General features: G+C 44.6%; 6 protein-coding genes and 1 non-coding gene across 11 annotated transcripts; 1 reads left to right on the top strand and 6 right to left on the bottom strand.

The window, feature by feature from the left end:
- Positions 1-16: 16 nt before the first annotated feature.
- Sirt7 (Sirtuin 7) lies at positions 17-3,294 on the bottom strand. Its single transcript, NM_143407.3, has 2 exons — positions 2,913-3,294; positions 17-2,692 (listed from the first exon to the last, which is right to left on the bottom strand). Exons 1-2 carry the CDS (start codon positions 3,075-3,077, stop codon positions 542-544), a joined length of 2,316 nt encoding a protein of 771 aa, NP_651664.2. The 5' UTR covers positions 3,078-3,294; the 3' UTR covers positions 17-541.
- Positions 3,295-3,383: 89 nt separating this feature from the next.
- CG11843 (uncharacterized protein) lies at positions 3,384-4,874 on the bottom strand. Of its 2 annotated transcripts, none has more exons than NM_001300649.1 (4): positions 4,589-4,874; positions 4,175-4,448; positions 3,805-4,120; positions 3,384-3,730 (listed from the first exon to the last, which is right to left on the bottom strand). In NM_001300649.1, exons 1-4 carry the CDS (start codon positions 4,671-4,673, stop codon positions 3,455-3,457), a joined length of 951 nt encoding a protein of 316 aa, NP_001287578.1. In that variant the 5' UTR covers positions 4,674-4,874; the 3' UTR covers positions 3,384-3,454. The 2 variants fall into 2 exon arrangements, with proteins under 2 accessions (NP_001287578.1, NP_651663.1); NM_143406.2 differs by having other exon boundaries at positions 4,589-4,699.
- asRNA:CR46107 (antisense RNA:CR46107) lies at positions 3,518-4,878 on the top strand. The gene is made up of 2 exons (NR_133478.1): positions 3,518-3,710; positions 3,818-4,878.
- Positions 4,879-5,307: 429 nt separating this feature from the next.
- On the bottom strand, positions 5,308-6,541 carry CG11842 (uncharacterized protein). Its single transcript, NM_143405.1, has 3 exons — positions 6,421-6,541; positions 6,099-6,369; positions 5,308-6,033 (listed from the first exon to the last, which is right to left on the bottom strand). Exons 1-3 carry the CDS (start codon positions 6,518-6,520, stop codon positions 5,445-5,447), a joined length of 960 nt encoding a protein of 319 aa, NP_651662.1. The 5' UTR covers positions 6,521-6,541; the 3' UTR covers positions 5,308-5,444.
- A 412-nt stretch (positions 6,542-6,953) lies between these two features.
- CG11841 (uncharacterized protein) lies at positions 6,954-8,165 on the bottom strand. The gene is made up of 3 exons (NM_143404.2): positions 8,054-8,165; positions 7,729-7,999; positions 6,954-7,646 (listed from the first exon to the last, which is right to left on the bottom strand). Exons 1-3 carry the CDS (start codon positions 8,148-8,150, stop codon positions 7,055-7,057), a joined length of 960 nt encoding a protein of 319 aa, NP_651661.1. The 5' UTR covers positions 8,151-8,165; the 3' UTR covers positions 6,954-7,054.
- Positions 8,166-8,499: 334 nt separating this feature from the next.
- On the bottom strand, positions 8,500-9,728 carry CG11837 (uncharacterized protein). The gene is made up of 3 exons (NM_143403.4): positions 9,564-9,728; positions 8,789-9,501; positions 8,500-8,724 (listed from the first exon to the last, which is right to left on the bottom strand). The coding sequence occupies exons 1-3, from the start codon at positions 9,619-9,621 to the stop codon at positions 8,575-8,577; spliced, it is 921 nt and encodes a 306-aa protein (NP_651660.1). The 5' UTR covers positions 9,622-9,728; the 3' UTR covers positions 8,500-8,574.
- A 344-nt stretch (positions 9,729-10,072) lies between these two features.
- Pkc98E (Protein C kinase 98E) lies at positions 10,073-20,065 on the bottom strand. Of its 4 annotated transcripts, none has more exons than NM_079821.4 (11): positions 19,857-20,065; positions 17,796-18,125; positions 17,428-17,621; positions 17,297-17,354; positions 17,119-17,231; positions 16,981-17,054; positions 16,364-16,395; positions 14,784-14,854; positions 13,503-14,724; positions 13,212-13,351; positions 10,073-13,158 (listed from the first exon to the last, which is right to left on the bottom strand). In NM_079821.4, the coding sequence occupies exons 2-11, from the start codon at positions 17,947-17,949 to the stop codon at positions 12,997-12,999; spliced, it is 2,220 nt and encodes a 739-aa protein (NP_524545.2). In that variant the 5' UTR covers positions 17,950-18,125; positions 19,857-20,065; the 3' UTR covers positions 10,073-12,996. The 4 variants fall into 4 exon arrangements, with proteins under 4 accessions (NP_524545.2, NP_001287576.1, NP_001287577.1 ...); NM_001300647.1 differs by having other exon boundaries at positions 12,187-13,158; positions 13,503-14,721; NM_001300648.1 differs by lacking the exon at positions 19,857-20,065 and adding an exon at positions 19,149-19,391 and having other exon boundaries at positions 12,187-13,158.
- Between the last annotated feature and the right edge of the window lie 21 nt (positions 20,066-20,086).

Genomic DNA, 20,086 nt, shown 5'->3' with positions numbered 1-20,086 from the left:
AAAATCGAATGCATTTCATTATACCATAATGCTTATTTTCTTTATTTAACTTACGTGTGTAGAGGGGCGGATGTTAGGTTAGCGTTCTAAAAGTAAAAACCTATATTAATAATTAAAAACAAGGTCAAATGATTTCTGCAGCAAGTGCACCAAAATACCAGGACAAGAGTTACACAATTGTGACATACAATCAAACCCATTAAAATTAAACTAAATATCGAAAATAGACAAAAACGGGCTGACCTATTAATATAATCAAAGACTGACAAATAGAGCATTTTAAAAAACACGTCTAAATAAAAGGAACCCTATTCTATTCTAGCTGCCACTATCATCTATGACTTATAAACCTATAGCTAAAATACTATTGAAGCGAGCATATGTCTCGGTGAGGGCAGGTCGATCTTTTCCGTAGAAAAGAAACAGCTAGCTCCTTCATATCAAGTATAAGATCAAACGTTTCCAAAAAGCCATTGACTCAAGGGTAATCATTTCACCTTCTTATCTTAGGGAGGAATCACGGCCGTACATAAATGGGAATCTACCGTCTCTTCCGACCTTTCTTATAGCCCTTGCCATACCATCCTGCCTGGGTTCGCGCCAACTTCCGTGGAAAACTCGTGCTCAGCTGCTGTCTTCGCTTTGCCGTTTCCGCCGCTGCTATGTGTGCCAAGGATATATTCTCATCGTAGTCATCGTCGTCGTCGGAAGTTGGACAGCACTCGCAGACCACGAACCGACCGCTTCTGGCCCGTTTCTTGTGTTTGCGCTGACTGAGGTTCCAACGCCGGTAAAACTGGCACTCCAGCTCCGCATACCGATCAAAGCAGAAGAAACAACTGGCAGCGGATCTGTTCATCGCAAAGTTCGGCACCACCTGCGAGTTCCAAATATTGAGATCCGCTGGTGGTGGGATCAGGATGCTATGCAGACCAGAATACGCGTACTTGGCATCGTACCACGTGGGTAATTGGCGAAGCAGCTCCTCATCGTTGTTTTGCCTCAACAAATCCATCTGGGCCAGCTCGCTTTCCTCCTCCTCTTCGTTATCGTTCTCTGTGCTGGAATCACCATCGCCCTCGCTCTTTATCTGTATGCTGGACGACTGAGAGGCAGGTGGCAGGACCAATTTGGGCTCAACAAAGGGTGTGGACAGTGGTGCTCCAATGGGCACCAGCGGTGGCAGCTGAAGCGGCTTTAGTCTTGATTCAGTTGGGACCGCGGACAAACATTCCGCATGAGTTTTTTGTATGGCGACTAGTTTTGGCAGCTCTGGAAAACCATTGCTCGGCGTTTCCTCCGTCTCTTCTTTGAGCGAAAGTGGTTCTAGCTTTGGTAGCAGCTCCAAAAGTTTCAACTCCTGCTGAAAATTGGTGTCCGAGCACTCTAATTTCTCCAGCTTAACTTCAGTCTCTATTTTAATGGACGACTCCAGCGTGATTAAGTCCTTCTCTGTTTTAACCTCCCCATTTGTTTTCACATGCTCCACCTTAATTTCCTCGTCCTGGCCATTGAGCGTCTTGAATTTCTGTCGGAGCTCCAGGTTAGTCTTAACTCTTCGACCATTTTTGATGGGTGTGCGAATGCGGGGTCCTTTGCCGATGGGAAGATCACTGTAGTTAAAGCTACAGCTCTCGCTGGAGATAGTCGAGTCTTGCGTTTCCTCAGTGGTAGTGGTGAAGGCCTCCTCCTCGTCGGCATTCTTCAGCAATGGTTGTGTAAGCGTGTGCAGTTCCTCGGGCATCAGAAGCGAAGCATGTGCGAAAATCGGATCCTTCTCTTTCGTGTAAACGGGAACTGGAATGTGGAGTAGATGCATCAATTGGGCCATCACCTGATCGCATTTCCCATTGATCTTTATGCTAGCAATCGCATCCTTGGGCGTCCACTGCAAGTTGACCACACAGATCTTTGCTCGCTGGCGGGCAGGCCGGTCCATCTGCCAAAGCCAAGTGTACTTCTTGAGTACCTTGAGACTGGAGCCCAAGCAGAGAATCACATCCGCTCGCTGCGCATTGGCAGTGGCTCCCGCCCAGTTCAATGGCCACTTGACGTTCCCCCGCTCTCCGAAGTGCACAATGGTGTCGTACAAAGGCTCCGAGCAGCGATGGCATAGGCGGTGGGTCTTGTGGCAATAGCGGGCAGTCATCTCCGTGGTGTCGAACTGGCGCCAGTAAACGCTGTTCGGTCGACAGTTCTTGCACACCTCCACGTACATGTTTCCATGGATTTCGGACAACGAATTTCTCGGTAATCCGGATCGCAAGTGCAGGCCATCACAATTCTGGGAGACCACATGATGCAGCAATCTGCGGCGATGCAGCTCATAAAGTGCCATGTGCGTGTAGGTGGGATTCGCGCTGGATAGATCATGCTCGCCGATGTCCTGACCCTTTTGGAGCAGTGTCCATATTCCCTGGCTACCGCGATAGTCCGGAATCAGGGCTGCCGTGCTTATACCGGCTCCCGTGTAGCAAACTAGATGCTTAGCCTGCGAAATGATGTTGGCCAACTGCTCCACCTTCGCCTCGATCACGTGCGGCGCATCCTCGCGTTCCACAACCCGCTCCTTGTATATCTCTACCCGCTCCTTGCGCTTCTTGGTCGTCTTCACCATGTCCGGGTGTTTCTCCAAAAACTGTCGATCTTCCGTCGTGCGCATGGAGTCGCATTTTCGCAGTATCATCGAGACCTGGAACATTTTCATAGATTAGCATTGGCTTGATAGGCGTACATACATGGCTTAATATATAGACCGTGGTTTATTTTATAATAACTTAGGGGGTTTGATCTTTTGGACACTAAAATATAATCAAAGATTGGTATTTGACATGAACTTTGTAATTTATAAACAATCTAAATTGGAACAAGCTCTGCCAGCGTAAAAACACACACACAGTCGCACTAATTACCCTTCGCATGGCATCCTTGCGTCGTCGCTTCTCGTTATCCTTCTTGGCAGGATTCATCTTGGCCCGCGTTATGTAAGACTGCGCCACGTCCATCTCCTGCTTGGGCTCCATCTCAGTGTTCTGCTCCTGATCCTGGTCCTTTTCCTCACCCAGATCCTTCTCCATGATCCGGCACAATTGGCAATTATGCGGGGACAAAATAAAATGCGCCGCAGCCAGGAAGGGGAAATTGTGATGTGGAATCCTGCGCAGGATGTCCGCTTACATCGTATTCGCCATGCGGCTTCAGACCTCTGGTCATTGGTAATTTACAATCCAAATCCAGCGACGACTTTTGTTTTGTAAATGTTTCTTTTTTTTGGGAAAAAAAGGTAAACAACTATCGATGACTGCATCGATATGTTCGGTCTATCGATTTCGTAGGAATGACTCGCTTCCACTTAGCAGCGATTCTAAATTAATCGGACTGTTAAATGCTTTTAAATTTAATTTTTTAAGTATTTAGTAAAAAATTTATATAAATTTACAGATCCAGATGTAATTTAAAACGTGGCCAAAGTTCGGGCTATCCAGCCTAAATAAGGATAGACGCGAGTGTAGATTCCGGGTATTCCTGGTGACCCACAGGACAAACCGGCCGACGTGATTCCCACAACTACGTACATACAGGGATATTCCCGATGGTACATTAGCAAAGGTCCTCCTGAGTCGCCGTTACAGGTGTCCTGGGCCATCTCCGAACCAACACAGAGCTGGTTGTTTCCATCGAATCCTCGAGGGAACTCCTCCACCTGCCGGGTAAGCAGTTTCTTGCACACCTATAAGGAAATAATATATTTATTAATGTGGATTATCCATGGGGATTTATAATATCCCATGCCAATTTACTTACCCAATTTCCGTAGCGCTGCAACTTCACCTTCAGCAGCTGGGCGGATGGCTTCAGCGCCAGGCCAGTGCTTCCCCACCCAACGGCTATGAAGGAGTCGGAAGAGCGTTCATCCTGGAACGGCAGACAGGCTGGATGCTTATATAGGTCAAAGACCACGGCCTCCGTCAGTTTGACAAGACCTATATCATGGTAGAACTGCGGATCTTCGTAGCCCGGATGGGCTATATACCCTGCAACCATATAGTCTCTGGGCGCCGCATCCTCATCCAAGGAATCGAAGTCGAGTTCGCCCAATCGCACAACATTCACCTCTCCCCTATAAAAATGAGATATTTATTCCTAACTTGAGCAGGGAAAAACCTCTGCTTACCTTTCCGATTCCAGGCAGTGAGCTGCGGTTAAGACGAACCGCTCGCTGATCAGAACGCCACCACAAAACCAGTCGGCACGGCTGCTCGGATCTGGGCGACGCCCCAAGCGGGCCATATGCGGAAATTCCCTGGGCTGGGCCGGATGACCACCGACGATGAGCGGCGTGTAGCTCCTGCAGTTGTCTATGATCCGACTCTCAATCGAAGCTCCGGGCAACAGGAAACCGAACTCGATTCTTTCCTCGAAAACGCTCTTCTTGTATCTAGAGCAAGCTGAACATTGCGATTTTCAATTTGATAATCCAATATTGATCAAAAAGAACAGCTCAGATCAGTGGTCAACACGTTAATATATTATAATATATAACTAGATCTTTAAAGCCACTTGCAAGGCTACTTCTTTGTCCACTTACATCCCACAACATCCATATCCGGCTGCTGGCCAAAAACACATGCCAGCGAAACGATCAGCTGGGAGAACAGCCTCCATATCTTCATCTTCAGGTGGCGATCGGTGATCGACTGTGCGATCCGAACGGGTTTAGCTCCCAATTAGTTACCGATCAATTAGCTGCGGAAAGCCCAATGGAGGTGCGTCTAAAGCGGGTAAAAGCTAATGAAATCCCCGCTCTTTTAACAATTATTCCACAATAAAACGATTTTGTTTTTACTTCTTTATAAGTGGGTAAGCAAGGCTGATCTTACGTATCTTGTATCTTCTTACTGGGTAAAGGTTATTTAAATGCTTATATATATAAAATATATATTTGAAAAAAACTACTACTTCTGATAGAACGGTGATCTCGATAGACTTTTCTAATTCAAATCTCTAATTTAAATCTATTTTATGGCCAGTTGCTGCCTAATCCAGTCCAGGTAAAAGTACACCCTTATGTACATGCCCAGCCACCCAGTTTCCAGAAGAACAATCGTGCCGGATTGCCGAGGCAATCATCGTGTGGTTGCCTCGGCGTTTAGTGAATGACTAGAATCATAATTCATAATCGTTAGTACAATCTGCTCAGGATAATACATAAATTCCCGGAGAACTAGCGTTCATGTTCAAAAGTATTTTTATATTCATGGACTTTGCACTTAAATCAAATCATTTTCTAGAACACTGTATGTGAATAATACTCAATCAATTCAGCTTTATTTTCCATTTACTATTGTTTCCCATAATGCACTCAAAACTGAAGTTAGTTAAACTCCTTTTGATAAGTTATCCACAGAACTGTGGAGTCAAATTTTCGTATGTAAATATCAATTCTAATTTTTGGCCAGCTGCTGCTTAATCCAGTCCAGGTAGAAGTGAACCCGTGTGTACATCGCGGGAAGATCGGGTGTGTCGCAGGCCACTCCGATGGATGTGATACCCATCACATGGTACATGCAGGGGTAGTCCATGTGATAGATGAGCACCGGTCCGCCGGAATCGCCGTTGCAGGTGTCCTTGTGCTCGTTGGACCCGATGCACAGTTGGGTGGTAGCATTATATCCCTCGGGTAGCTCATCATTTCTATCCGCCGTAATCCTGCAGCGCGTTCCATAGTTGTAGAGCTTCACTTTCTGTAGCTTTTTGTTCTCCGTCCTGGGCACGATCTCCAGCTGACCCCAACCGATGGCTATGAAGGAGGTCCCCAATCGCCCATCGTCGAAGGGTAGACAGGCCGGATGCTTGTAATCGTTGAAGGTTACGGGTCGACTCAATCGTACCACGGAAATGTCGTTGTAAATCGCCGGGTAGCTAAATTCGGGGTGCGCGGTGAAGTCCTTCACATCGAAGTCCTCCGGATCCGCATCGTCGTTGTTGGTGTCGAATTCCAGGTCCCCGAGGCGCGCGATGTTCACTGATCCTCTGAAGAGGTGGCATAAAATATTTGCGATTTAGTCTAGGAATTTAGCGATAAGAATAGTACGTACTGTGGTGAGTAGTGGCAATGCGCTGCGGTGAGCACATGTCTGTCGCTGATAAGTGTTCCGCCACAGAACCATTCCACCTCGCCATTCTCATCTTTGTGTCCCAGGCGCGCAGCATGCGGGAACTCCTTGGGCACGGCGGGTCCTCCGCCGATGATGAGCGGCGCATAGCTAGTGCATTTGTCCAGGGTCTTGTAGATAATCGGAGCGTTCTCGATCAGAAAGCTGAACTCGGACGTCTCCTCCCAAACGCTTCTCTTGTAGGCAGTGCACGCTGTAGAGCGCGAACATCTATAAAAGATCTTTCAAACAATGATGCACTTACTCCTGGCTATATCCGAATCCTGAGCTGACGCCCATGCGACGAATGAAACCAGCAATACTGCTCCCAGCTGGACAATCTTGGCGAAGATCGCGCTGCTCATCGTGTGGCTACCTCTACGTTTGGTAGGCAACTAACATATTTATTTATAAACAAAAAGCTGCTCTTTTAAGCCTGCCAAAGTGCAATCTCCGCAGGAGAGCTAACAAAAAGCGGGAAAAGCCTCGATTTTGTTGATAAGACATTATACACTAATATTTGCTCTCGGCTTACGCAAGCAGAAAATCAATAGAAATAAAAGCCGGTTTGAGGGCGAACAACATGAAAACAATATGTTCCGGCATTTAAATATTTACAAATATTGACTAGGTAATATAAACCATAATCATAAGAAAATTGATGCATTGTCACGACTTTAAAGCAAGTGAAAAGTTCTGTGGAAATGAAAACCTGAAAATTTAATTCAAATCCAACAAAATCCAAACCGGTTTGCTTAGCAAACCCAGATGCAAATTTTTATAGTCGGTGGTGGATTTACAATCATTAATTAATAACTTGTATATTTCTGGCTTTCTCAGAACCCAGCCCAGGGTCTCAAGTGTAAGAGATTAAACGAATTTAAAAACAATCATGTCATTCACTGCGTCTGCTTGGCCAGTTCGCCCTTGATCCAGTTGAGGAAGTAGTGCACCCGCGTGTAGGCACTTGGAATGTCGGGCGTGGAGCAGGTGATGCCGGCTGAGGTGATGCCCATTACGTGGTACATGCAGGCGAGATCCTTGTGATAGGCCAGCACTGGACCGCCAGAGTCGCCGTTGCATGTGTCCTTGTTGTCCCTTGATCCGATGCACAGCTGGCTCTTGGGCTCGTAGCCATTGGGCAACTCATCATTCGCATCCACACTGCTGACACATCGGTCCTTATAGCCCTGGAGCTGCACCTTCAACAGCTTCTTTGACTCCTTCTGGGCAAACTTCTTCTGGCCCCAGCCGATGGCGATGAAGGACTCGTGCTGCTCGCCGTCGTCGAAGGGCAGGCAGGCAGGATGCTTGTACCTATTGAACTTGACCTCGCGATCCAGCTGAACTATGCCAATGTCATTGTAGAGTTGCGGGTTCTCGAAGCCAGGATGTGCCTTCAGAGCGAGCACGCCAAAGTCCTCGGGTTCCGCGTCATCCGTGTCGGTATCGAACTCCAGTTCACCCAAGCGCACAACGTTGACCTCACCGCTGGAGAAATATATAGAAATCCGTTCGATTACAATGGAATGGATAGTAACTAACTATGAGATATGAAAAGTTAAGAACTTACTGTTCGGAAAAAAAGCAGTGAGCCGCTGTGAGCACCAGGCGATTGCTTATCAAGGTGCCGCCACAGAACCATTTTATTTCATTGTTAGTTTTCCGATGGCCGAGGCGAGCGGCAAATGGAAATTCCTTGGGTTCCGCCGGCGTGCCGTCCACAATCAGGGGTCTGGATCCATGGCAGGAATCCACTGTCTCGTAGGTAATGGGTGCATCGGTGAAAAAGAAGCTAATGGCCACGCGCTCTTCGAAGACAATCTGCTTGAACTTCGTGCAAGCTAAGGGGAATGTTCCTTTTTCAGTAAGATTCTAGTCTCCCTCATATTACCTACCAAGCTGGGCAAATGGATCCGGATTTTGGCCCTGAACAAGGCTGCTGCTGAGTGAAAACACTAGCAGTAATATCAATTCTAGCGATTGCATGGCCATCCTATTGAACTGCAGTGGAACTCGATCGGCCGGCAACTGATCTGATCGAAGCTAATCAGCTACTTTTCAATTGCGCACTTCGGAGACGATGCTCTCCGGGCTCAGGCAATGATCAGCTGGTTCTATTCTATATACAGTAGGAAGCACGGATGGAGATTCATAGTTTACTTAGCCATCTATTTAGGTTTTCCCAAAGAAAGTCATTCATAGTTAAATTTATATTGTAGAATGCTTAAATATTCATTCAAAACCGGAAGTAACTGATATCAGATTGTAGACGACGGGATTGTTAGTTGATAACTACTGTACTAGATGGAAACCAGTTTGGCTAAAAAATGTTGAGATAATTAAAGTTCGTTGGCTTAACATTTATATTAATGTTGGTAAATTGTACAAAGTTTAACGATCTATAGAATAAATACAACTAATTGAAGTGAATGCCCGCTGAATTGAAAGCCAGCAGGAGCCGCATAAAGTCGTCGATGTCCATGCTTCTCGCACGTTTTGCGGCCATGTCCTGTTCCTCCAAGATACTTATGACCTTATCCTGCATTTTGAAGTCGTCTTCAATCGGCTAGGGAAATTCAAATTGCAATTATCTTCCTAATCAATCATATACATAATCTTCCCAGACTTACCTCATTCCTGAGTGAGCGGTATAGCTTGTAGTTTTTCTCCAACATCTCCAAAACGGACGTCACCTTAAAGGTAGCCGCCAGCGTTTTGTTCTTGCGCAGGAAGGCAATACGGGTGAGTCCGTCCCATTCGGTGAAGTTGACCGGTGGCGGTGGGTTTTTTGGCTCCAGCCGGACCACACTGCTTTCTACCTTTGGTGGCGGCCTAAAGTTGTTCTTGCCCACCTTCATGAGCATGTCCACCCGGGCCAGCAGTTGGGTGTTGATACTCAGACGACAGTAGAGCTTATCACCCGGTTTGGCCACCAATCGTTCTGCGAACTCGCGTTGGAACATAAGTACGGCGCAACGGAAGAGTGGTCGGTGGAGGAGCAACTTGAAGATCAGTGGCGAACTGATCTGATACGGAACGTTGGCGATGCACAGATCGAAGAAGGGCAGCTCCGCCTTTAGGAAGTCTCCAATCAGCACCTGGAGCTTCGGCTGCAGCGGAGTTGCCTGCACACGCTTCTGCAACTCGGCGGCCAATCGTGTGTCAATCTCACAGGCGATCACTTTCTTGGCGCGCTCCAGCATCCGAACGGTCATGTTTCCGGTTCCAGGACCGATTTCCAGCACCACATCGGTAGCTCTCAAAGCGGCTTTCTCCAGCATGGTGGTTATCACCAGAGGATTCTTCAGGATGTGCTGACCAAAGTCCTTGTTGAAAACGATCCCTATAAATTAAAAATATGTGGGTTTAAAGTACGTTTCTTGGTTTGATATGGTACCGACTCACCCTGTTTTTGCACATCATTATGAATCCGGCTCTTCTTTTCCTTCGTAACCTTGGGCATCTTGTCTAGCACTGGATTTTTGTCTTGTAAAATTAATAAATTGCACGAATTATTTATTTGTTTTGGATGTGCTTCTTCTTCCTAGTCGGCAACATGTGCACTGCTAGCTAACAGACGATAACACATCGGATGAAGCGATAACTTTCTTGTTAACAGAACATGTTAACCGCAAGCTGTAGGCCCCCCTGCTAACTGAAATTTTAAAGGACCCTGTAATATTAGTAACAAATATGAAACTAATTCCAAAATGTTTCAATAAAAGTAAACTTTTATCTTTAAGCGTTCAGCATAGCACGTTGTTTACAATCGACCCCTTAGTAACGTTCCATTTCCTGATAATTCTTGCCGGTTATCTTAACATTCCCGTTTCGCTGGCTGCAGTGGTGTAATTTTCAAATTTAAACAAAATCAGTTACATTTTTCATAGGTGTTACCTCTTTATTTATTAATTAGTTTTCACTTAATGTTATAAATCAATTTTCTTGTTTTCAATTTGCTTTCTTTGGTTATCTTTGCACACATCTGCTCGTACCATTTACTTAGTAGCTTCTTTAACATTCAATTACTCTCACTTGCCTGCCTTGGTAATCTTTTCTTTTTTTTTGTGTTTTTTGTTTTTATTTAATAGCTTTTTTACAACATATCAACTGTTGACTTTCGACTTTACCGTTACAGTTATTTATCTCTTGTTTAAACATAACTTAAACCTTATTTATGCCGTGTTTTTCTCAGTTGTAGTTTGTTTTTTCATCTGCTTTGTATATGTGCCTTGTGTGTTTATTTTGTGTGTTGTTTTCTGAATACTTTTGTGTCTATGATTATTACTTTGCAATGATTCCTAACCTTTCTCTCCCAATTTGTTGCGCTTTAGTTTTGTACGCCGTTCCATAAATAATTCAGTATATTTTCTTAGTAGTTTGTGTGTAGTTCTGCCTTAGATCAGTTAACAATTTTCGGGTCTTCCGTTTAATAATCCATTTAAGTATCTAAGATGCGAAAGGTACATGAAAAAGTTGCACATATGTAAGTGGGTGTGAGTTTGAGTGTTTGCTTGAGCTGCGCGGCTCCAGAAAAAGTTAGCTAAGCTGATCGATCGGGTGAGTACATTCAGAGTTCAGAGTTCAGAGTTCAGAGTTCATAGTTCGGAGTTTAGTTGAAGAGCCCCCTTTGGCAAGCCATGATATACATATATATTCACTATAAGTTTCGGGGTAAGTAGGTGGTGACAACGGGGTCGCGGGGAGCGTTCAGCTTTGCGTATTTGGTGAGAGCTTATAGCTAACATTTTTGGTTGCACATTTTCCTATAAGTTTTGTGTTTTTTGTCAGGTTACGGTCACGCGATTTGTTCTAATCCCTCAACTGTTTCTCTCCCATTAAGTGTACCTTATTTTTTTTTCTCTGCGCCCTGCTTGACCAGCAGCGATTGACCTATTCGCGATCCTGATCCCTATCTCGATCGAGAATCTATAACCTATGTTCATATGAGTTCATCTTGTTGGCTGGAGTTTTGCTTGTTTTTATACTCTTTGTTTAGTTTTAATTGAATACGCGCCTCTATCTTTGCAACGGCCTCTGAGGGCATTGCTTAAAAAATTATTCATAGCTTTCAACATTTTTGCCTATACTTCACTTCGTCCTTAATTTCTTTGGGTTTTGCTTGTGTTTTTATTTTATTTTGCTTTTTGGTAAAATGCGTTCTTGAAAATACTTTGGGTTAACATTTAAATTGTAAATGGGTAACTAGCGCTTACGCTGGGTTTGCTATTTCACAAATATTATTAGACACTGGGCGTTATTATTACATACAAATGTGTGTTTATGCCTGCCTTTGCCTTACGATCTTTATGTTTAGTTAACAACGCTGCTTAAAGTTAATAAATCATCTGTTATCCTTCCTTTGCTTGCTATTCCGCCTTTGTTGTTATAATTTATTAATGATTTACTTTAGCACGATTCCCCTCTTTCGCTTTGGTAGACGGAAATCGAAAAACAGAAACAATTTCGCCACTCAAAACTTTCTATGGAGTAAATAATAATCGTAACAACATTTAAGGGATACCAATCAAATTTATGCTAGATTTGAATGCAGTAATTGCGAATAGAACTTAGCTTGAGTCTTTGGCTTTAAAATCAACACATAAAAGTTATATTGTTTGTCTCCTATCATCCTCCTATGCCACATCATTCATATAATTTTGTTCGGATTCTCCTCAATTACGCTAAGTGTTTCTCATTTGTGTGTATTATATATGCATATGCTTTAGTTTCACAATTTATATGGTTCACATATATATACTTTATATATATGTTTATATATATATATATATGTAATTTGTTTGTTCTTCTCCTCGTTTGCTTACGGACTAAACACGTTTTGTATTCATAGTTTGTTTAGCATAAATTAATATGAATTTTATAGACATTCTCTTTGTGGGTTTAGCTTTACCTCTATGATTAGTTAGCTTTACTTTCTTTTTCCATTTTGTTGGTAAATTGTATGCGTTTGTATTAGGGTTTTTTGGCTTCATTTTGTTTTTGTTGGTTTTTTTTTTTTTTTGTTTTTGTTTTTGTTCGTTTTATAAATATTCATGTTTAACAATAAGGTAACTTTAAAATAATATCGCTTTAATACTTGAGAAGGAAGTTGTGCAAGATTTCGAATATGTAAAACAAATGAAACTAGATCCGTGTGGTCGCATGTATTGTGTGGTGTTTGTGGTACAGACGGCACATTTCGGCTATTGTGTTAGGAATTCCCTTGAGATTCGCTTGGAGCAAGTGCCTCGCCTCCCGTAAATAGATCTCTGGTTGGATGCTGTCGGTCTGCGAGTGCGAAACTTGAGATTCGGCACGTCAAACAATCAATAAATAACTAATAACAAAATGCACTCAGCCACTGGGCATTGACTAGATGGGTGGGGGTATCTCTTCCTTCTTTCTTTTCTTTTCTTTCCTTTTTTTTTTGGTTTTTTTTTTTGGGAGCTTGGCAAACAACATAAATGAATTCCAACAGGCGTGGAGCTTGAAGCGGGGAAAAGGGTTTCGGGCTTGTGCGCCACAAAATTCAATTTGAAGCCAGCAGTTTCGACAATTGGCACTGGTAGTTGGATGCGTATGAGTGATCAACACACAGGACCGGTAACGAAACGAGGACAAGCATCACGACTACGACTGGAAACAGACAACAATGGGGACGGCGAGTGCGCCGGGGAGTTACGGGAAATGAAAATATTATACTGCTTTCGCTGGATGACAGCTCGTCGCGATGGCGATCTGGCTGGACTTGGGCCACCCCCAATTCGACCGGGGCTCCAGACGACCGCATCGCAATCCATCGAACTGGTAGGTTAACATGAACTGCGATCGTTGGGCCTTAGTAGACTTTGCGCTCCGGTCCGAACTTGGGATTCACGAACGAGAAGCCGGCGAACTCGTCCTGGTTGATGCAGCGCACCACCTCGTTTCCAATCGGTGTGAGCACTGGATCCTCCTTGGTGAACTCCGCATCGAAGTTGTTGGCATCGCGTGGATTTTTCTGTGTGCCAAATCGATATAGGTCAAGTTTTTACTAGATATAATTTAGCTTACCATTTTCGGTCGGAATGGTGGCTTTATGTTGCGCTTCTCCAGCTCCTTCCAGTCCAATTTGGCGAAAAATGGATGTTTGCGTATCTCGTTCTCGTCGCCAGTGCAACCAAGTCGCTGCTCCGGATTTTTGGTGAGAAAACCTGGGTATGTAGGAAAACAACAGCAAGACTTAGTTTTCATAGCAAATATTACTCATACGACACGTCAGCCGCTTGCGAGTAAGTAATGTACTTTCATAGTACATATGCATATGCTGAGTAAGAAAGTAGCTTAGCATAGTCAGAGTCTCACCCTTTAGTATGGAGACTGCCTCGCGGGACAGCCAAACGGGATAGAGGACATCGTCGTGCATAATGGAGTCGAAGAGCTCGTCCTCGTTGTCGGCCTCGAACGGCGGCTGGCCAGCCATCATCTCGTACATGAGAACGCCCAGCGCCCACCAGTCGACGGAGGCGCCGTACTCCTGCTCCTTGAGGATCTCCGGGGCGATGTAGTCGGGAGTGCCGCAAAATGTGGTGGTCAGCATGCCGTTCATGATGCCCTCCTTGCACATGCCGAAATCGGCCAGCTTGCAGTGGCCCTCCTGGTCGAGCAGGATGTTGTCCAGCTTCAGGTCGCGGTAGATGACGCCGTGGGTGTGGAGAAACTGCAGGGCCAGAGTCACCTCCGCCGCATAGAAAGCGGCACGCGAGGCCTCGAACCGACGCGCCTTCTGTATCTGGAACATCAGATCGCCGCCGTTGACGTACTCCATCACGAAGAACAGGCGGTCCGGGGTCTGGAAACAGGAATGTAACGCAGTCAGGAAGGGATGGTTGGCGGCCAGCGCCAGGATGCGCTTCTCTGTCATGGTGCAGTCGACGTCGTCGTCCTGGATGATCGCGTCCTTCTTGAGCACCTTGATGGCGTAGATCTCGTCGGTGCCCTTTTTCTCGGCGAGCATCACCTTGCCGAACGAGCCCTTGCCCAGCACCTTGATGAAGTTGAAGTCCAGCAAGGAGCACTTGCCCGGGCGCGTCTCGCCGGTGGCCCCAACGCCTCCAGATCCGGTCACCGCCAGGCTCATGCAGCTGCTGCTATTATACCCGCTGGTCATCGTCGTCGTCGATGTGGCCAGGCTGTCCACCGACAAGGCGCAACTGCGAAACGACTGCCCCGGAGCACCGTCGCCATCGGCGCCCAGGGATGCCCCATAGTTGTCCTCGCCGCCCTGCTGGTTCAAGTACTTGGAGCGGCGCGGCTGCTGCTTATCCGGCGAGATGCCCAGCGAACTGAGTATCTCGGCCATCTGCTTCGTGTTGATGCCGCACGTGTTGGCCACATTCTTCTGGCATCGCTTGTGCACATTCATCCCGCATGTCTCGCACTGCAATCCCTGCTTGATCAGGCCGTATAGCAGGGATCCGCAGTGGTCGCAGAACGTGAACCGCTTGTAGCTGTGCACCACGAAGCGGTGCGGAAGATTCACATTGAACCTCTGGCCCGCCGGCACCATCTCCACTTTGGCTGGCTGCTGGAAAGGCTTGCGATTAGATCATTACGATCTGGTGGGGGTATCCCATTGGCACTTACCTCATCTCGCATGCCCGGACACTTGGACACCACCGACAGGTGACATTTCTTATGTACAACTAACGTGCAGACTAGAGTTTTTGGGAAAGAGAAGCCAAAGTTGAAATCATTAGTATCCAATCTGGGCATTTGGTGCTTCTTCGATTCTTCAATGGCAGAGTGCAGGCCAATGAATCCAAGACTCTATGAAAATCGATGAGCTCAGAAAGAAGATCGCCATGATACACAAAATGAACCATCTACATTTTCTATCAAAAGATACAAAGCTCAATAAATGCAATGATTTCATAATTTCAAACTAGTAAATGTTGTTTCAGGGCGATTTCCTTCTTAGCCTAAACTCTAGACAAACGTGAATGTGTATATTTACAGGATTTCGTTTAAACTAAGCTCGTTGAAACATTCAGGGTTAGACACAAAGTCCGCCATTGTGACATTCGACTCGGATTGAGAGCAAATGGGCTCGTGATCCTCCTCGAATGCCACGATCTGGTGGACAGTAATTAGTTGATAAACCGTCGACTGTTTCTTGCTGTGCAGTGTGATTATTCACATGTTGGTCAGTGGAGTTAGGTTGTGCTTGGTCTGTGTCTGTGCTCTAATTTTAGTGTTTCGTTTTAATCACAACATTTAGATGCTTCGTGCCAGAGATATTGATATTGGAACCAAAACTACTTGAAAGAGTGAGAAATGACGAAGGCAGCCATAAAAGCAGTTCAGTTTATTCATGACAATGATTTAAAGTAAATAATACGAAATCCTATATAAAATTTCTATTCTTATTCGACTCCATGGAGTATACTCATTTTGAACCCATTCATTAAAAACCAAAGAGAAATTTATCGTGCATCATGAAATAGATTTAAAAAGATGATTTATTAGACCAATGAGTCCAATCCTAAAGAATTCGCGTTTTTATGTTTATTGACATTGGTTTTTTAATAACTGTCTAGTCTTCATCTCTTAAAATTAAATGCTGACTTAGGATTATAGAACCGAAAGACTGGGCTTATCTATATATAGCATGCATGATTATCAAATGGAATTGAGTAAATCTGACGGACGGACAAATTAAAAGTGTGTATGCGATGAAGACTATCTGTAATTCTAGACCTATAAAGAATATTCTGTAACTCCGATCGGAATAGAATCTAATTAGTACTGCATTCCCTTTAAACGTGAGTTTAAAATGCAATGTGATGGGAACGAGGACGGGAGCACACAGATCGATTTCACTTATGGTGCAGTGGGACAGTGGACAGGACCTGTTCCGACTCAAGCAAGTGATGGATGCATTGGACAATGCCGAAGGCTGGACAATACTTTCGGAATATGATAAAATAGTACTGATAGCATTACTGATCTCAAAATGCAGCCAAAGAAACCCAATGGCAGCCACATCAACAGCGACAACAGCAAACAACGAACGAACAACGAATAACGAACAACGAACGTAACAAGCAAATGCAAAGTGATATGGATTGGATATAGCTTGTCGGGGGCTCATCCTGGAGCTCCGAAGCGCCAGAGCTGAGCAGCTCTGGTTTTCAATTCCGTTTAGTCTGAAGCAAAACACATACCTTGACATTGATAGCCTTGTTTACCAATTCCCCTGCAAAAAGGCAAGAAATTCCATGGCTATTGTATGTATATATATATTTTGGTAACTGAATGATTTGTGGTGTGTGTTTCTTTGGTGGTTTGGTTTGGTGTGTGCGAGTGTGCGAGTGTATTACTTTCAATGGATGAGTGTCGCCGTAAGAAATCAAGCGTGATGAGATCGTGATCCCCAGATGACCCCAGCAGCCACCCAAGCAGCATAATAGCCCACCGAAGAGACCAGGTTAATGCCAATGGATGTAGAGAACCAAGGAAACTAAAACCGCATAAGAATGAGCCACCCAAAGGAGCAAAGATGTGAGCCGAAGTAGAGCGTTGATGAGTGATGAGAATTGATGGTACATTAAGAACATAGAGGTAATAGATCAACCCAAGTAGAAACGAACCGAATCGAATCGAATCGAAACAAATCAAAAGAAGTTCGGATGGTGAGAGGTGTGTGTAAATCAGGTCCCAAAACTAAATGCATGTTCAGATTAATCACTGCGTATACAACTTAGGATGTACGGAGATGTTTCAGCCCTTTGGTGAGTTCGTTACGAGAGTTGTACGATCATGTGTGCTCGTCGCCACTTACCAGATAAACTCCCGGCAATGCGAACAGAAGGTGGGTTGACGCAAAAACGTGGCCATGAACTTGTGCCCATTCACCTGGTTTCAAGCAAAGGAAACATATTAGTTACGCTCATTCTCAACTGGTTAAATGGGCACCAACCTGATGGACCCGACGACGCATGGCACCGCGACGTCGGTTGAATCCGGCGCGCTCTTTGAACTCCTTGTTGACGGCCACGGTGTGCTCCACCACGGCCTCGGCTTTGGCTTTATCTGAAATCAGATGGAATTGATCAGCATTCGCTGAACATTGTTCAAATCTTTATTTCGCTACGTACCCGTGCGATTCTTTAGCTCAATGATGACGTGAATCTTGCCTTGCGGCTCCAAGTTAACCTGAGAGGTTTCAAGAAGTAAAAGTAAGTATAAGTATTCCTAGAGATTTAGCTACTATATGTTCGAAACCCACCCATAGATCCTGCACAGCCGTCTCGCTCTGCATGAGGTCCTCGAAGGAGATGATGCAGTTGGCCACAAAGTCATCCGGCGGCAGAGCAGCATCATGAAAGACGGTCAAGTTGATGTTGCTCACATTGGTCACGTCGTGGACGAACTGCTCGTTCCAAACAGGATCGAATGTCTTTGGCCGCGTGGTGGCTCGATCTGTGCGTAACAAAATAACCAGATAATGAAATAATAAATAAAGTTAGCTGCCAAATCCCATTTAAGTATGCAACACTTTAGCTAGGTAACTAACATTTGTAACTATCTAACTGACTTTTGTTTCCCAACCATATTTGAATATTTGAGCTGAAATCGAAGTGGGAGGACACTCACCGAAGTGACTCTCGTCGACATCTATGGAGACATAGGGGTCGATGAGCTGCTCGTCGGCCAGTTTGCCGAAGGTGAGATTGTGGCGCTTCTGGAAGTCTGTGGGCCGCAGGCCACTCGCCTCGCACACCTTGATCTGCAGCTTGCCCGTGAACATGGTCGTGCGATCGGTGAATGTCCCGTTCGGCTGCACTAGATCCTATTGCTGGTCGTGATCCTGTTCGTGATCCGGCTGCTCCTCGGTCCTCCGTGCGATGTCCTTGCGTGTCTGTTTGGGGAGCAGCGGTGGACCACTCGGCTTGTGGTGGTGTGCGGCTGGCTGATGATCCTGATCTGCAATCGGAGGAAGAGCAATTCGGGATGGGTTAATCAATCGCCTGACTGCCATTCGCATCTTTCGCTGTGGGCCAATGTTGGCGTAGGTCATTGACACTCGTGAATGGCGTATGCGGTATACTCGATTCACTCCCAAGGTCGATTAAGCCTCGCATCGATGGAATTTGTGCACACACATATCTACGCCCACAGTAGCGGTCAAAATAGTAATGACATGTTAAAGGAATTTGCACCATATATATTTATTTATTTCCTTAACGATGCGTATTAACTATTATATAGCATTTATTAAAAAAATTCAAATGTGATGTATATTCAGATAATAATATTAATAATTTCGCTACTATGATTCAGTATGTTACTGACTTATTCTGGGTTTAATTGAAAGGATTCATGATTCACAGAAAAAAATGTACATTCATTTTTGCAAAACGAAAATCTGTAGCTTACAAAAATATCAATTCTTTTCATCTTTTACTATTCAACACTACTATTTTGGCTGCCACTGTGTTTCAGCCCGTTTGTGTGTGTACATTAGGCAATCGCTCAAACGACAACAGTCCGTGGAACAAAAGTCGAAAATAGTGCGCGACCATCATCTGCTATGGTAATATTTCTAGCGTATAAATCATTCCAAGGAGTGCAACTTTGTTTATTTCGCAATTCCACAGATTGTTGTTTAGTGTACACTAGTCTCGCCACTAGTCTAATGCGCATCCAATTGGGATATAACGCGTTTTCTAATTGGCAATTTGGTGGGAACAAGTACATACTTAGTTGCCCTTTTTCTTCGCACACAATCTTGGGTACTTTCAGTGTCGTTTAGCTTTGATTACATATGTATATTGCCATTGCTTGCTCACTTTTTTATGCAAATTCTTTGTGTTCATGTATGGCAAATATACTCACACTTTCACACACACATACACACGCAGTCAGCTTTTTTCCACAGATTAAACAACAAAGAGAGAACAACAAGAATTTCTAATGATGCCTCTCACTTGCACTTCTGCCACCCACCAATACACGCGCGTCTCACGCCCACTCCAATTGGAAACACCTGACGAAACGCCAATAAGTGCGCTCAATTAACTAAACTAACCCGTCCAATTGGAAAATTTGTAATTTTCTAATTGGTGAAAACGAAGGTCTTCCAGCTGGCAGAGTTGCCGTACTGTCCACCTGTCAGCTTGACACTAACGAACGCAGTGTTGGTAAACATACGAAATGCGCACTATGTTCGTAGTTCAAATATTATATTTCATTGTTTTTTAAATTGTATGCTAACCACTCCGCTTGGCTATGAGATACACGTTTCGCTGACATTTTTCGCTTCACAATCAAGCACCACACACGGAGTAATATTTAGAAAGTCCCATCGATGGATTTTATATACATATACCACTCTCTTATTTTCTTGCTCTCTCTACTGTTGGTATATAGAAAATGTTTAACGTTTCAAATGAAAAGTTATTGAAACGCTTCCTTACAATGTTTATGTGAAATGGGTATGCACGACACCAAATAGGCAGAAAATATTGCAATCAACAATGAAACAAAAAGAATAAAATAATTCATATGCGCGCGCAGGAACTTGTATATCAGAGAAAAAGTGTTCAGCTATGTGTGCGAAAAAATTAAGGATGCCTTCACACTAGAGCACACACACACACACGCTCGACATATGTATGCGCTTATACACACACGCACGCACACAGTTAAACGCACCCGTTTGCACAGCGTTATAAATTTATTGGTTTTCCCAGGCAATTTCCTTGGTTTTCCAACGAATTCGAACAGTTTCACAAAATCACAGTGTCCACCATTTTCCGTTGCATTGCTGGGTAGTTTTCTTATTGGCTTTAAAACTGTTTCGCGTATTACTATTGATAAAAATGTTCACTTCACTCCAATTCTTATTGGAAAAACGTTAGCGATGTGCCAAGGTGGGCGATACA

Source organism: Drosophila melanogaster, chromosome 3R (assembly GCF_000001215.4).
Source record: "Drosophila melanogaster chromosome 3R".
Taxonomy (NCBI): Eukaryota; Metazoa; Arthropoda; class Insecta; order Diptera; family Drosophilidae; genus Drosophila; species Drosophila melanogaster.
The sequence above is the reverse complement of the archived record's forward strand: the minus strand, read 5'-3'. Positions and strand labels throughout refer to the sequence as shown.